Consider the following 15945-nt stretch of genomic DNA (forward strand, 5'->3'; position numbering starts at 1 on the left):
ATTAATTGAAGATAACATTGTTTCGTATATATTATTTTGAAACTGTATCCTTATCATAGCATACGATATAAAGAGAAGGAAGAAGCAGAAAAAGAAAGAAGAAAGGTTGATTTGGGAAAGAAAACGAGATTGGTTTCTATTTCTTCTTCTTCCAATTCAAGACACAAACCACTTTCTTCTTCTTTACAGACAAACAATCATGCCTTCTATTTCTTCCACAATTCACGTCCCACACTTCCACAATTCCGGTTCTTCCAAATGGCCAAGAATCGCGCTTTCTCTTCCCATGTCATCTTCTTTTTCTTGATTCTCAAAATCCTTTTCTTTGCTTCAATGTATGATCTTACTCATTAACTTCTCTGTGTTGTTTTCTGTCAGGACTACGGATTTTGATTTCTTGATCCCCAAGAAGAAGAAGGAAGTTTCGGTGCAACTTTCAACTCTAAAGCCACCTGTCTCCCGACGGGAAACTGTGAGGTTCTGCAATTTCAACCTTGGGCGCTTCCAGCCTTCGCCTCATGAAATGGAACCCCATGACAGATTTGAGTTTGGCGATTTCATTGCACGAGAGGCCTTTCTTGACGAAGAGTATTGGGTAAGTTTCCTTTTTTTTTCTTTCTCGTCTTTTAATCTTTTCTATTTAGGTTATGATATTTTACACTGTTTATGAGTATTTACTTTTGTTAGTACTAATGCAGATAGCAGCGTGGCTAAGGGCAGAAAATGAGTGGGAAGATCGAACAGAACGCTATCACACTGACACCGAGTGCGTTAGTTTAGTGGCTTTTTTTCTTTATCGGAGATCATTAATGATAATAACTTGATTCACTATAGTGATAGAGATTCAAGAAAATGAGGGTGAAATATTTTGGAGTGTGCATGTTTATTGTAATTGAATCGACATTTGAGAGTCTTCTTCCTCTTTTTTTAATAGTAGCAAGCTATTAACCAGATAAATGGATGAAAAGTTGCATGCTGCTATAATTCTCTTTATTTTTTTATCCAGATTTGCCCATTACAGAAAGAAGATCTATGCTAGAAAGGTTAGAGTTTATGCTATTTACTCTGTGTTCTGTATGCATTGGAGTGTCCCTTAATGAAAATTTTAACAAGAATTCCTATTGAAAGGAGTTTGCTAAGATAAAGAAGCGGTGCAAGGAGCCACAACACGGCCACAGCTACACATGCATCATCACGGTAAAAGCATTCTTGTTCTTGGATTATTTGATGAAGCATCTATCTGTTTAGTTCCTTTTTTTTCTTTCCCTTAAGGTGTCTGGTGTCAAGTTTATCAGGAGATGAAACCGGAGAAAGGTAAAAAACGCATAGTAATAAGAAGTGTTGTAGGAACCCTTGATCTGAATATCCGATATTTGCTGCTAGGGGAGACCTTTCCTGGGGTAAGCTATTATGCCTATCGTTTTTTTTTTGTCTCTTTTTCTTTGATGGTTTTAATCCTTCAATAACTAACAATTTGTGCAGGAACTGGTTGATGCTCCACGTTTTTCTAAAGTCAACCGAACACCAACAAGCAGATATGGTTATATTGCAAACTTATGTGTTTCCAAACCATATCGCCGCAAGGCTATTGCAAGCAACATGGTGTCTTTTACTGTGGAATATGCAAAATCTAGAGGTAATATGAAGATTGATGTGAGAGTAACTTTTACAACAATTGTCTGATATTAGATAGCATGTTAAAGTAAGAAGGCTTCCGAATTCGTTATGCATGTAGGTGTGGAACGTCTTTATGTGCATGTGGACGCAAACAATGACCCTGCAGTGGCATTGTACCAAAAGTTGGGGTTTGAGGTAATGCGACTATTTGTTCATGTTTTTAAGCGCTCTATAATGGATTTAGTACAGTTCTTCATAAAATGCATGATAAGACAATTTCCTCGACTTGTCACTTTTTTTCAGGTAGTTGAAAACCCCTTGTTGATAAAAAGTCCTTATGACTTGCTTCGCTTACAGATGTAAAGGACGAAAGATATTTTGCTGTGCTTCGATTGGATATTTTACAATTTTGTTCTTTGTTAAAAACTTGCATTCACAGTTTCAACAACAATTATTTTTCATTCAACAATCATAAATCTGTAAGTGTGAAATACATCTCTCTAGAAGATTCAAACTGACAGTGTAGTTGATGTAAATACATGTACATGTCATTGCTATACCAATGTTCTCTGTTCTGTTTTTCCTCACATTTCCTTTTCTGTAGAAATATTGTCCTTTGTAGCCGCCCGTCTCCTCTATTTAGGTTTAAATAATCCAATAACATTATTGTCTTTAAGAGTGTTATCTGAGAAAGAAAAAACAACGAACTTCTCTTGCCTTCCATAGTGTGTTTAAATGAGGGTCGATAAAATTAACTTTGTAGGAAACTAGTTTAATGAAATAACGTTTGAAAACGAAAATTATTAACAAAACTCAGTATAATTTTGACCCTATACAAAAAGTTACTAGAAAATCATTGGGGTTTACTTTTTAAGTTGGGAAAATTGGGAAATCTAATTTATAATTATTTAAATCTATATTATTTTTAATTCCATTTAAAAAAATTACTAGAAATAATTGGGGTTTACTTTTTTAAGTTGGGAAAATTGTCAAATTTAATTTATAATTATTTAAATTTATATTATTTTTAGGCCCATTTAAATGAAGTTATCTCAAATTCAAATCTATATTTTGAGATTTTAAGTATCCATTTAATTAGATTTGGATTAGATATATTAGATACGTTTTTGGATTATCCAAAATGGATTTTGGGTTGGATTTTAAGTTTAACCCATATCAAGTAGTTTTGGCCTGGGCCTAGGTCAAGTTGAGTTGTCTTAATCCATACTCGAGTCAAGTTGTCTTAGGCTTAGGTCTAGTTGAGTGAGTTCATCCAAGCCTAGGTCAAGCTTATCTAAGTCTAGGTCAAGTTGACCCAAGTCTAGGTCAAGTCGACCTTGGACTAGGTTGAGTCAACTTAGCTTGAACCTAGGTTGAATTGAGTTAGTCCCAACCCAAGTACAGTCGCATTAGCCTTGCTTGAGCTTAGATGACCTAGGTCCATGTAGAGTTGAGTTCATCCAAGCTTAGGTTAAGTTGACCCAAGTCTAGGTCAAGTCGAGTTGACCTTGGACTAGGTTGAGTCAACTCAACCCGAATCTAGGTTGAATCGAGTCAGTCCCTACCCAAGTACAATCATATCAGCCTCGATCGAGCTGAGTTGACTTGGGCCTAGGTAGAGTTGAGTCAACTCGGGCTCAGGTTGAGTCGTGTCAACTCGGGCCCAAGTCAAGCTAAATTGGCCTGAGCTCAAGTCAAGCCAAATCGACGCTAGCCTAGGTCAACTCGAATCGACCTGGCCCCCAAGTCAACACAAGGGCAGGTCAAGCTGAGTCGACCAGAACCCAAATCGAGTTGAGTTGACTCGGGCCCATGACGAGCTATGTCGGACGGAATCCAGGTAAAGACGAGTCGGCATGTGCCCAAGTAGAGACGATTCGGCCTATGCCTAGGTCGACCAAGCCCAGATGGATTCGAGTCAACGCGTGTTGAGGTCCAACATGGGTCAAGTCGAGTCAACCTAGGCAAAGAGAGTTGAGCCAAGTCAGGCCGAGTCGGCCCGAGACTCGAGTACATTATGCCCGGGCCCAGGTCAAACATAATCGACATGAGCCCAAGTTTAGTCGTGTTGGCCTAGGTCTAGGTCGAGCTAAGTCGACTCAAGCCAAGGTCAAGTAGAGTCATCATGGGTCCAAGCTGAGTTGTCGACCCAAGCCCAAGTGGAGTTTAATCGATTCAGCCTGGGCCAAGGTCAAGTAGAGTCAAGCCGAGTTAGTATGGTCTCAGATCAAGTCGCAAGTAGAGCCAACTCAGCCTGGGCCAAGGTCAAGCCGAGTTAACACGGGTCCAAGTTAAGTCAAGTCATCCCAGACATAGGTCGAGCCGAGTCGATCTGTACCATGTCGAGTTAGGTTGGACCATGATCGAGCCAAGTCAGTTCAGGCCCAAGTAGAAGCGAGTTAGTGTGGACCCAGGTCGACACGACTCGGTCAAGGCCAATGTCAAGTCGAGTCAACCTAGGTCTCAGTCGAGCCGAGTCAGCTTGGACCCCAAGTTGATTCGGCCCAAACCCCAATCAAATAGACTCACTCTGAGACCAACTTTAATTGTGTTAGCATGGACCTAGGGCGAGTCGAGTCAGCCCGAGTTAAGGTCAAACAAAGTTGGCCTGGGTTTAGGGTTTAGAGTCAGCCCGAGCAGATTCAACCCGGGTCAAGTCGAAGCTAAGCCAAGTCGACCCAAACCTAAATTTAGCCAATTCGACTCAGGCTTAAGTCGAATCGAGTCCGCTCAAACCCAGGTTAAACTGAGTCGGATCAGGTCCAACATAGTCCGCCCAGGTCTAGGTGGACCCGAATTGGCCCTAGCCTAGGTTGTACTGAGTTTACCCGAATTGAGGTCGAGTTGAGTTGGCCTGGCTCAGGTTGAGCTTAGTCGGCCTGAGTCTAGATCTAGCCAAGTCGGCCCAGACCCAGGTGGAGTCGAGTCAAGCTAGTCCATGTTGTATTGTGTCATCTTGAGTTGAGGTTGAGCCGAGTTGACTCAGGCGCAGGTTGAGATGAGTTGGGCTAGGTTGAGCCAAGTTAGCCTTAGTCAAGTTGAGTCGAGTCTAGCTGAGTCAAGTCGAGTAGAGTCTGGCCAAGTCATGTCGAGTAGAGTCTGACCAAGTCATGTCGAGCAAAGTCGGTCCAGACCAAGGTGAGTCAAGTTAGCTTAGGCCTAAGTCGAGCCCATATAATATGGGATCAGGTTGAGCGAAGTCGACAAGAGACTAGGTCGAACGAAGTCGACACATGACCAGGTCGAGCGAAGTCGACACATGATTAGGTCTAGCGAAGTCAACACGAGATCAGGTCGAGAGAAGTTGACACGGATCAGGTCGAGCGAAGTTGACACAGGACCAAGTCGAGCTGAGTCAACACAAACGCATATCGAGATGAGTATACCCAAGCCCGTATTGAGTCGAGTTGACTCGGACCCATGTCAGGCCAAGTCGGTCTGAACCAGGTCAAGCTGAATTGGCTTGAACCCAGGTAGAGATGAATTGGACCGTTCCCAGGTCAAGCTAAGTCGACTCGGCCAGGGGAGTCGGGTCAGCACGTGCCGAGAACAAGCTTAGTCGGCCCAGGTCAACCCGAGTCTTTCCATGCCTAGGTCAAACTAATTTGGCTCAAACCAAGGTCAAGCGGTGTCGATCGCAAGTCGGGTAGCCGATCGCGACCCAGTTCGAGCCCAATTCGTTGCGACCCAAATAGAGATGAGTCGTCATGGGCCTAGATCTAACCCTAGTCAAGTTGAGTCGGCCCGAGTGGAATCGAGTCAACCCTAACTATATCAAGTTGATTCGAAATGAACCCAAGTCGATTAGAATTGCCTCAAGCCAAGTGGAGCAAAGTCGGTATGGACTAAGTTGAGTTGAGTCAGGCCGCCTAGATCAAGTTAAGTCGGTTCAAACCAAGGTAAAGTCGAGTTGGCGTGGTCAAGGTCAAGCTGAGTCAGCCTAAATCCAAGTTGATCTGAATCAGTTAGGGGCAAAATCGAGGTGATTAAGCCAAGGCCCGAACATGTCAAAATTAAAAAATTCCAAATAAACTAAATTTTAAATACAATTTATTTTATTGTATCTAAAATTTTGTTTTCCAATGTGGAAGATTAATCAAATCATGTTCAACTTCAAGGCAGGGTGTACATAGATTATATTTCATAATCTAAAGTTTTTCAACAATTTTTCTTTCTAGGGTATTTGATTAAGTCTAAGGGTGTGAAAAAAAAATACTAAAATTTCAAAGATTTTTTTGGTTATATTTTTAAATTAATTTTTTAAAAGTGAAAATATTACTTAATACATAAATAGTTAAAAGATTATTTAATTAATGAACTGTTTTTAATACTAAATTAGTATCCAATAATTTTGATAAAATGTAATTAGATCTCAAGTTCATCTAAAGGAATCCATTGCAAAGAAAAGTGAAGAAAATATAATTGAAAGATTATCCAACTCAGTTTACGTCAATTTAGCGAAATTCATTTTAAACTTATTTATACTTAAAATTTCTTTAATCTCAATTCAATATGGAAAATCAAAATCCAGATCTAAAATGTTTTGCAGAATAAAAATAACTCTTCACTGGTGCACTCAAATTACGCATTTCCAACTTTTTTTGCTAATCCTGATTTTTGTTCAATTTAAATGATTGCAAAGTTAAATAAAGCGATGAATTTGTCACATGACTGCAAAATTTTGATCCCGTACCGAAATCTTTAATCTCTTTCGTAAAAAACTTTATGGTGCAAGACAAACTGGGTAGAAGTTTTCTTCCTTTCAGGAAAAAATATTATTACCTGTCTCAGTCAAATTTACATATCCACTGTACATAATGAATATGAATTGTCTGTATGTTTGGGTTTGAATCCTTGCAACAACTATGACATCAACAAAACTAAAAGTACATCGGGCAACACTGTTTTCTTGACTCTGGTTATCATGTTGGCAGAAAGTTATGTCTGCTTTTACTAGAAATAACCATATGTTCCATTTTTAATTGTGTCTTTTATATACCAAATCTACCGAACTGATGAATAACGCAAAGGACCTTCACAGGCATCAGGCACTGTGACATTTTGCAATAAAGAAGACATCTTCAATCCAAGGATCTGAATATCTGGGTTTGAGTGCCCATTGAGAAAAACATCTGTTACCTACAAAATAATATGTAACTTTTAAATGTAGTCCTACAAAATCATCTTATTTCTTCATATAAAGACTTTTAATACGACAGTGTTATATATTTTTCTATGACCAGTAGGGATTCATCACAGAAATGCCTTTAAGTTCAGTTAAATGAAAACATATTTACCAGTGAGCATCCAAAAAGTTTAAGCAACCTCAGTGAGAAGCAGCTATCTACAATCAAACCCAACTCATTGTCTGTCAACTTTCTGCACCAAGACAGATCTAGAGTATGCAAATTTTTCGAATGACTAGCAAGTGATAAGGCTGTATGGTGCCCAACCTGAATTAAACCAAATGTGTCATACAGTCAGAAAATAAAACATTATAAATAAGATTTTGTTCGTCAACACAGCCAAAATGCTAATTGAAAACCAAATAGAATAAACATTAACAACGACCTTAATTCATTAAGTAATATTCAAGAGTCAGTTGATTACACGTTGTCTTCCTCCAATAGGGAGAGGTTGTTTCATATTATGCCATAAACCAGAAATATAATAGGCACGATCATTTCACGTCAAGGAACTTTCATATTTTGTTTAAATAATATCATATAAGCTGCTAGTTATAAAATTAATTTTTGAAGACAATAATTTGAAGTATCCATTGCATGTTGAAATGTCTGCTTGAGTACAATTGTGACCAATCAAAGAATAGATGCAGTTGCATTCTGAACACATAACTGCCTAATTTTTTTAGGTTAAACTGATAATAATAATAATGTAATTAATCATTTTACGGGCACATAGAAGATTTTCATCATGTCACTGATTCAGGGGGGCCGGTTTTTAAAGTGTGTAAGATATGAGCCAATCGAGGGAAAGTCAACAAGGAAATATAGCCACTCACCTTCTTAACATTATTAAGTGCAAGTTCTTTTAAGGACTCTCCAGCAATCTCCAAAAATGCAGCAATTGCTTCATCACTAGTGGAGAAAAAATTGTGTTAAATTTATTCACCGACAAGAATTAACAAGAGATCTCTTTATCAGCATCCCAGTAAACACCAATTGTATCATATGCAAAAATGGTGATAATAACAGATGCATAGAAGAATTTTCTCAAATCTCTCGGTGACAAGGAGCGTGTCGATCAGACCCATAATAGAAAATACTCCTGACATATCAAATGCTACAAAACCATTATCAATTCATGTGATTAAAGTGTTTAAAAACACTTCTGAAATCTAACTCAAGTTGAGAAAGTCATCAGAGCAATATCCAAAACAAATTTGAAATTATAATTATTAATTAACCACTCCTACATAGATAATCGTCTTATTTAAAAGCTGTAACCTCCTACAAAAGAATCCATCTTGCAAAGATAAGACAGATTACAACAAACTTAAAATGAGACAGAAAATATCAGAAACTAGCAAAAGTAATGTGCAAATGTATAAAGAGATAGAGAAAATAGCAGAAAACAAAAAAGCACCTGAATTGATTACGGCAGAGCTTCAATGTATGGAGTACTCGACAGCTATTTGTAAGATATCCCATGGATAAATCCGTCAAGTTGTCCAAATACATAAGATCGAGTGCACACAACCCAGGACAGTGCTCAGCAATGACTTTTATTGATGCATTGGTTAATTTTCTGCACATTAAGAAACATAAATAACAAGAGAGTGAAAAATAATATTTGGTAACGAAAGATAACAAGGAGATCAGAATTTGAGATTTCCTAGCAAACATAATTCCAAGTTAGAAAGAACTAACAAATTTATAAATAATGGTTGTCATTCTCAAAGAGTGACTAACAGTTAACCAAAATCAGAAATAATGATTAATCAATGCTCAATGAGTGGTGAATGGTTATCAAACTTCAACTGATTCAAGCACAAACTCAGCATCTTCAGTAAAGAGTTCACGCAGCACTTACCTACAGTCCTTTAAAACAAGCTCCTTCATGTTGTGACCACGTGCAGTGATGTAATCCCCTATAAATTCATCAGAGACTGTTTGAATTCCAGCCAGTGATAACACTTCTAAATGTTCGAGTTTCCTCAATGCCGGCACAATTTGTGCAGCATCAATGGTTAGGCAATCATCAAGATATAACTCTTTCAGTAGGGATCCCAACGAATGGGCCAAAATATTGACACTGACAGACGAGAGAAGGGAGCACTGGCTTAAATTGATTGATCTTAGTGATGGGGCAGAAGAAACTAGAACATGCAACCCCTTGTCTGAAAGACGGCATGCACCACTGAGGGACAGACTAACTAGTCTCGGCAACCGCCATGGCGACTGTCTCAGAGGACCCAATAATGCATAATCAGGTATACACCTTCCACACTGGTCAAGTTGCAGCACCTACTCAACAAGTAGATATATAAACAGAAGTCAGATACCGATGGCAGAGGTTGCTCGTCAAATACACAAAAATCAGGCAAAGCATGCAAATGAAAATTTAAAAAAAAAAACAGAAAACCTTAAAAATTATATACACATAAAAATCAATACACAAAATATAAATCACCCAGTTAAAAAGACTGACATGCAAAATGAAATTCAACATTCTAACTTAAAAGTGACATGCATGTCAAGTTGATTTGAGCAACCAACACACCTCCAGTCTTCCAGTGTCACAAGAATGAAAACATTCGGCGAACTGTTCCGCCGTCAACCACGAGCAATCCCTCAGGCGAATCTCCGTAGGAGACCCACTGAGTAGAAGCTCAAGGAAGTGATTATTCATCTTTCTCGAGTCACAGAGCAGTTTGCAAAGCTTGTGCCTCAACTCATCCGGAACACCCTCAAGAGAAACCATGGCATCAGCATTGTCCGCAAGAATTTTGAGACACTGTTCTTGCAAAGAGGGAACACAGACCCTCTTCTCCCTTTTTTGATTCTTCGCAACCCATGCATCACGCCCCTTCTTTTTAGCCGCTCCCTCTTTGATCGCCTTCATCGAGATCGAAAACGGAGAGGTGGAATCCTCGATTCCCTGAGGCGCAGCAGAAGACGACGGTCTTTCTTCTGTGGTCTCCTCCGAGGTGAATCGAGCATAGTGAGTAGCGCTTTCCTTCGCTATCTGTCGGAAACGTTCCATGTTCCGAATCCTCCGATAATCATTCAGCGATAGATAAGGTGCACTAAAATCTCCAGGTTCTACGTCAAAGTTAAAGTCGTTATCGCCTGAATTCTGCGGAAAGAACGATTCAGCTTCACGGAGAGCCCTGGACAGAAAATCGGAGTCAAACACCGGGCGCTTCCTCTGCCCTTCCACAGCGTGAGGGTCTCCATTGGTAGCAGCATGTGGCGGAGGCTGGGAGAGAGGAAGAGGAGGAGGAGGAGGAATAGGGTTTTGAATTTGAACGGGCGCATGGAGATCAGCGCGGTGAGGGATGACATTGTCAATACGACCGCGTTTGAGGGGAATTACTGTGTGAGAAGAATCATCGGCGGTGTCTAATCCTCTCTTGAGGGATGATTCTTTGGAGTCGGAGGTGGATCCTTGGAGGTGATCGAAAAATGGGAATTGGGGATTAGGTTCGAAAAGAGCATTGATGAGGACGTCAAGGTCGGAATCGGAATCACCATAGAGGCTTGAAGGATTAGAATCTGGAATTGGATTGGTGTTGGTCATGGTTCAGGAGAAGGAAGAAGAAGGTGGTGGTGATGGTTGGGTGAGGGAATGGGATTGAGGGTTTTGGAGTTAGGTTGAATGGTAGCATTGGTGAATGGAAAGAAAGAGAAAGAAAGAGTGAAAGGGTGGGGAATGAATATAAAGGGTTGGTTGGTGGGCCTTTCCTCTGCATCAAATTGTTCACAAACAATAACAAAGAAAAGAGAGAATACAAACTTCTTCTACTTCTCCATCCTTTCCTTCCTTTCCCGCCACACCTTTTCTCTTCCACACACTCACACTCACACTCACCACCCTATAAACTCAACCCTACCAAATCCCTCTTTCATTTCTCTACAAATTCAATCAATTTTACTAATATTTTAGGATTTCATAAACCTTTTATAAATCTAAATTTCATGAAGTCAAGCAGTCAATCACAATGAATAGGCTTAGATCAATCAGTAAGCCGTGTCGGCCCAAAATAATCTCTCTTTCTAAAGCAAAATTGATATGAGACACTTTGTGGGTTTGTTTAAATTGTATTTTAGTATATACTTTTTATAAAAGGTAGAACATGCATTGTACTTAGCCAAAAATCTAATATGAAATAGGTTTTGGAGAAGCAAGAATTTTGTAAGATGAGATCAAGTCATTAGATATAGTGAACAATACAAAAGAGTTATTTAAAATTATAAATGTATCTTTATAAAATAAATAAAAAGAAAAATATTCTAACCATATCTGCCTATCAGAATCAAATGAGAATTAGAAGTCTCAATATCTGATTTTGACCAACTGAAACGTTCAAAATGAATTAAGATAAAGAGAAAATTAACAACAACTCCGTACGAAAAGGTAATACATTTAAACGTTGGTTGATCTGACCCAATAATAAAAGACTCATAATAATCATATATGAGTTATTAATTGCACATTAATTACACAAACATCGGTATTAATTATTTGAACATATACCTTTTAAAAGTGTCTTCCTAATTGAGAGCCAAAAGTCTAAAAAGAAATGAGATATTGACTAAAGTGAAGAAGTGAAAGAAAAAAAAGGAAAAGTAAGATAAACTAGTTCTAGAAGTACCAGGAGGAATGCCCACTAACTAATTGATAAATCTCTCACTCCATTTTACACCGGAACACTAACAAAATTAAAAACTACAATTATTTTAAAAAAATTAAAATTATTATACTTTTTAATAGAATTATCAATGAGCAGTTTAAAAAATAAAATTATGATAATCAATTAAAATCATGACACTTTTTAAAACAAATTTTTAAAAAATTACTTCTAATGATTTTATAAAGAAAAGCTGAAAACATGTTCAGAAACATAATTTTCTTATAAATAATAGATTGGACAAACGTTGTAAACAGTTACTATACAATTAATGAGTTTTCTTCATACTAAACTTTCCATATGTAGTATATCTATATTATTTTACATGTTATGTTTCTCTATATTTATAGCATAGAATATCCATAGTGATGAAATGCAAATAACTTAGGCTCATAATATATAATTAAGCTTAAACATAACTTGAACCATGACAAAACTAATTAATTTTGGAATATTACAAATTTTATTTTATCTTGTATTTTTTATTCAAATAAAATATAATTGGTATTCACTTTCTCGTGGTCAACTTACATGGTCAAATGTTTTATCATTGGTCAAATGTTTTATCTTTGTTTGATATTCAACATATTTAACTTTAGTTCTTGGTTTAAGTATTTTTTTAACTTCATGTCTTTAACATTTTTAACTCCAATTTGATTTAACAACTATTTATATTTGAAAACATATATAAAATGTTTTTAGTGGGATTAAAATTTATGTGTCTTATTATATAAAGGAAAACCGTAATTACTATTAGACAACCCGACTTTTAGCTTACCCTTGTTTTTCTTGTTGTGTTTGAACTGCGATGACGGTACTATGTACACGAGCAGATGATCTTACAGGTGTTTGAGGATCAGAAGAGTTGTAAGGCGTTGATTTTGAAACTTATATTGTAAATATTTGTATTTCTATATGTCCTAATCACGTATTAGGAATGTTTTGAAAAACTGTAAGCTTGTATAGAAATATGTAGAACCGGTATTGTAATAGTTATATGTAAATTATGGGGTACTAAAATAACTTTAAAAAAAAACTATTTTTCTCCCTTAATTTTACTCCCAAACACTAAAATAGTATAAAAGAAAAGAAAGTGATTTTAGTATATTTTATTAAAGAATACTATACTCCTTTTATAATAAGAAAAATAGTCACAAATAAATTTCTCCTTATATATGGAAGTTGTCTTCTCACCATGTGGTTCCTATACTCTAACCAATTATATTTTCCTTGAAGGACATTCTTCTTACACCACTTTTTCCAATTCCATTGGGAGGCTTTGCTAGAATACCATTGTCAAGTTGCCCACCTTTTCTCCTTGCTCCCCTTTCATTCTCCAAGATTCTCTACAAGTTGTATGTAATGTTTTAATATAATATTTAAAATTGAAAAAGAAATAGATACTGAATCTTGTTAAAGACTTTCCTGAAACTATTAATTATAAAATATTTACTACACAAATTCAAATTTGTATTAACATATGAAATATTATATAATTATATGGCTTACACAATAATATAAATGCATATTTGTTATAACTCATGAGAATAAAACATATACGTAATGCACTCTATTAGACTAAGATTTAAAATAAATAAATCTGTTTTTATATAATAAAAAAATCTACATTATTCAATGATATAAATATATAAGTATAGTGTATTCAATCAAAGTTATCTTTTAAGGAGCACAACAAAATTTTGTAATAGTGTTTTACGTATTTAATCATTTATAACAAGTTTATTGATATTAAAACATATTTGATGAATTATTTCTTTAAGATGATAATCGTCTTATTAATAAACAAATAATTTAAATATTTCTACTCATTGTATCCATCCATTTCTTAAATACTTGTATTCATTACCTCTTCATGTATTGAAGATATATGTCGTATATTCCTTACAAATCTTAACTGGAAATATTTGTAGACTAATTGGAGAAAAAGAGATAAAGAAGGAGAAAAAAAAATTAATTGAAAAATATTTCATGAACATTAGAAACGGTGATTTCTGACACCTATAGAAAAAAAAAGGAAAAATGACAAGTTTATAGAATATATAATACGATAAGATAAGAAAGATAAAAAGAATTATATGATAAGTGCTTTTAAAAAGAAATGTATTATTACTATTTTTTTATTATAGTGACAACTTTTAGGTGTCACTACAGGTGTAATGAAAATATCTTAAAAACTGAGACAGTTTTAAACCTCCAACATTTAAATTGTTAACTAAATTAGTTTTAAACTAATGGAAAAATCATATTTACTTTAAAAATATATACAAAGCAAAATGGAACATTTAAAAGATGAGCAACTAATTACGTGAATACAAATAAAAAAAATGAAAGACAAAAATAATAATACATAACTTTGCATATACTATTATAGTATTGCTGTACATAACTTTACACATATTAATATTTGCCGATAAATAAATACATTAATATTTACTTATTATTTTAGCTCAACACAGATTACTAATCCAATTTTTTTACATGTGAGTATTTCTGGATATAGGTGGATAATTTTTGAAAATATTTTTTGATATATGTATGATAAAATTATCACATAATTTTCAACAAATTCTAAAATTAAAAATATTTTGTAAGTTATAATTAACTTAACTTAGCGAGTATGTGCAATTTAACATATACTATTAGATAAACTTGGGTGATCAGTTAATAAATCTGACAAACAAGTTTCATGTAATGTAAATTTTAAAATTTATTTATTAATATTAGTATGGTTGATTGAAAGCAAAATAAGAGGAAATTGAGTTATAAAGAACAACCTATGAATTACGAGCACAGTCATCTTTGATGAGATGAGTGAATCTAAAATCAGCCGAACAAGATTCATATGCATTTTAAAACCACAAAAATTCTAAATGGAAAATAAAGTATAAAATAATACATATAGAGTTAATTTCTTGAAATCATATTTACGATTATAACCCTAAATTCATTTCGTAATATAATATAAAAGTCTATTATAACAAGGAGGTTTATTTGATATATCGTGTTATTCGTTATTAATTAATATTAAATTCTTTACAAATGTTTAGTCTCGTGCTTAAGGTGTATGTATCGGTGTTTCTACTAATATATATGTCAATTATACATTAGATGAGATGAATTTACATTATATAAGTATAAAAAAAATCCCAAATTATAATCCAAATGAGTTAAGAGCTCACTTCTTAATGTAATGACCAGAAGTAATGAAAGTAAAACAAAATTTAAAATTAAAAGAAACACTTGCATCCATACACTTAACAAACAGGCAAAAAAAAACTCACACCTGCAATTAATAAATACATGTTTAAAGTATCCATAAAAGTTCACTATCCATGAAGGTAGCATATTGAAAAAACTATTACGAAAGAATTGGTCATATACTGATATATCCCTAATTACAAACTTAACACCATTTTCTTTATTAATTAAGCTTGTTATATCCAGGTTTCAATTTAAACTGATTTTTTTTTTTTAACAAAAATATAGTCCTTTCCAAAAGGCGGGCAAAAATGCAATTGTTTTAAAGGAAATTATAATACAGATAAGCTTATTTCTCTAAAATAATTTAGTCATATTTAGAATCTATTGTGACTTATTCTATATATCTAATGGGAATAATAAAGGCATGTATTTGTAAATAAAAAATACCAAGCCTAAAATAAATAAATAAATATATTGTACCTGTACACAATTGGGTCCAGACGGTATCTGTCTATTGGGTACACAATTTGCTGATGTGTCGGTGATCTTCTCGTTCTTTGAAGTTCTTCCTATCGTTGCGTGTGCTTCACTGGTTGAGGTACCTGCGATTGCACTCCGACGCTCAAGTTACTACTAATATTTCTGGTGTTCTAGTAGGATATGAAAACGTACCTTTTCTCCCCTTTCTAGAGTTATATTTATAGGTTGACTTATGGATCCCTTTACCTTTGTGGGCTGGATAATCAGTTGATCATAATATGTGTAGTGGTTTCCTGAAATCAAAATCATGAGAGTATATCTTTTAGTTTATCGTTACCTTAAGATATTTACCCGAATATTTCGAATTTGACCCGATCTTTAATCATCCGAGTCGGAGCGATATACATATAAATATATATTATTTTAATCATATAAACATTAGGAACCTAAACCGCATATAAATACCATAATGATGTATATGATTAAATATGTAGATGGTATAAAAAGTTTGTTGGTGAATTGATCTCACGTTTTATATTAAATAAGCTAAAGTGCTTGGTCGAGAAAGAGTTTGGTAGGGCACTTATGATTTGTCCCATGCGAACGTGAATGATGGATGTTGTTCACTGACAAGGTTTGATAAACTTGCCATTCTTTTACTGAATATGAAAAGTGATGAGGTGGTTCAATATTTAAATAATCTATGCGAAAATTCCTTTTGGAATCTGGCTCATCGCACGATTATACTCTTG

The 15945-nt window shown here is 35.2% G+C and overlaps 2 protein-coding genes across 2 annotated transcripts; one reads left to right on the forward strand and one right to left on the reverse strand.

Annotated features, from left to right (window-relative positions):
* Positions 1–2238, forward strand: LOC137805874 (GCN5-related N-acetyltransferase 6, chloroplastic-like). Its single transcript, XM_068605769.1, has 9 exons — positions 1–288; positions 379–595; positions 699–766; positions 1007–1043; positions 1129–1197; positions 1296–1400; positions 1483–1636; positions 1736–1812; positions 1921–2238. The coding sequence occupies exons 1-9, from the start codon at positions 200–202 to the stop codon at positions 1978–1980; spliced, it is 876 nt and encodes a 291-aa protein (XP_068461870.1). The 5' UTR covers positions 1–199; the 3' UTR covers positions 1981–2238.
* A 4120-nt stretch (positions 2239–6358) lies between these two features.
* LOC137807173 (DNA repair protein RAD7-like) lies at positions 6359–10736 on the reverse strand. The gene is made up of 6 exons (XM_068607652.1): positions 9361–10736; positions 8671–9104; positions 8224–8385; positions 7640–7715; positions 6915–7070; positions 6359–6756 (listed from the first exon to the last, which is right to left on the reverse strand). The coding sequence occupies exons 1-6, from the start codon at positions 10378–10380 to the stop codon at positions 6622–6624; spliced, it is 1983 nt and encodes a 660-aa protein (XP_068463753.1). The 5' UTR covers positions 10381–10736; the 3' UTR covers positions 6359–6621.
* Between the last annotated feature and the right edge of the window lie 5209 nt (positions 10737–15945).

This window comes from Phaseolus vulgaris, chromosome 3 (genome assembly GCF_000499845.2).
Source record: "Phaseolus vulgaris cultivar G19833 chromosome 3, P. vulgaris v2.0, whole genome shotgun sequence".
Taxonomy (NCBI): Eukaryota; Viridiplantae; Streptophyta; class Magnoliopsida; order Fabales; family Fabaceae; genus Phaseolus; species Phaseolus vulgaris.

What these genes read in the sequence shown, in the direction of transcription:
- LOC137805874 (XM_068605769.1), top strand. Translation starts at nt 200, where the DNA reads ATGCCTTCTATTTCTTCCACAATTCACGTCCCACACTTCCACAATTCC. An exon ending in ATCGCGCTTTCTCTTCCCAT is followed by an intron (nt 289 to 378) that starts GTCATCTTCTTT and finishes GTTTTCTGTCAG; the next exon opens with GACTACGGATTTTGATTTCT. An exon ending in TTCTTGACGAAGAGTATTGG is followed by an intron (nt 596 to 698) that starts GTAAGTTTCCTT and finishes GTACTAATGCAG; the next exon opens with ATAGCAGCGTGGCTAAGGGC.
- LOC137807173 (XM_068607652.1), bottom strand. Translation starts at nt 10,380, where the DNA reads ATGACCAACACCAATCCAATTCCAGATTCTAATCCTTCAAGCCTCTAT. An exon ending in CTCTGCCGTAATCAATTCAG is followed by an intron (nt 7,716 to 8,223) that starts GTGCTTTTTTGT and finishes TTTCTCCACTAG; the next exon opens with TGATGAAGCAATTGCTGCAT. An exon ending in AACTTTTTGGATGCTCACTG is followed by an intron (nt 6,757 to 6,914) that starts GTAAATATGTTT and finishes ATTATTTTGTAG; the next exon opens with GTAACAGATGTTTTTCTCAA.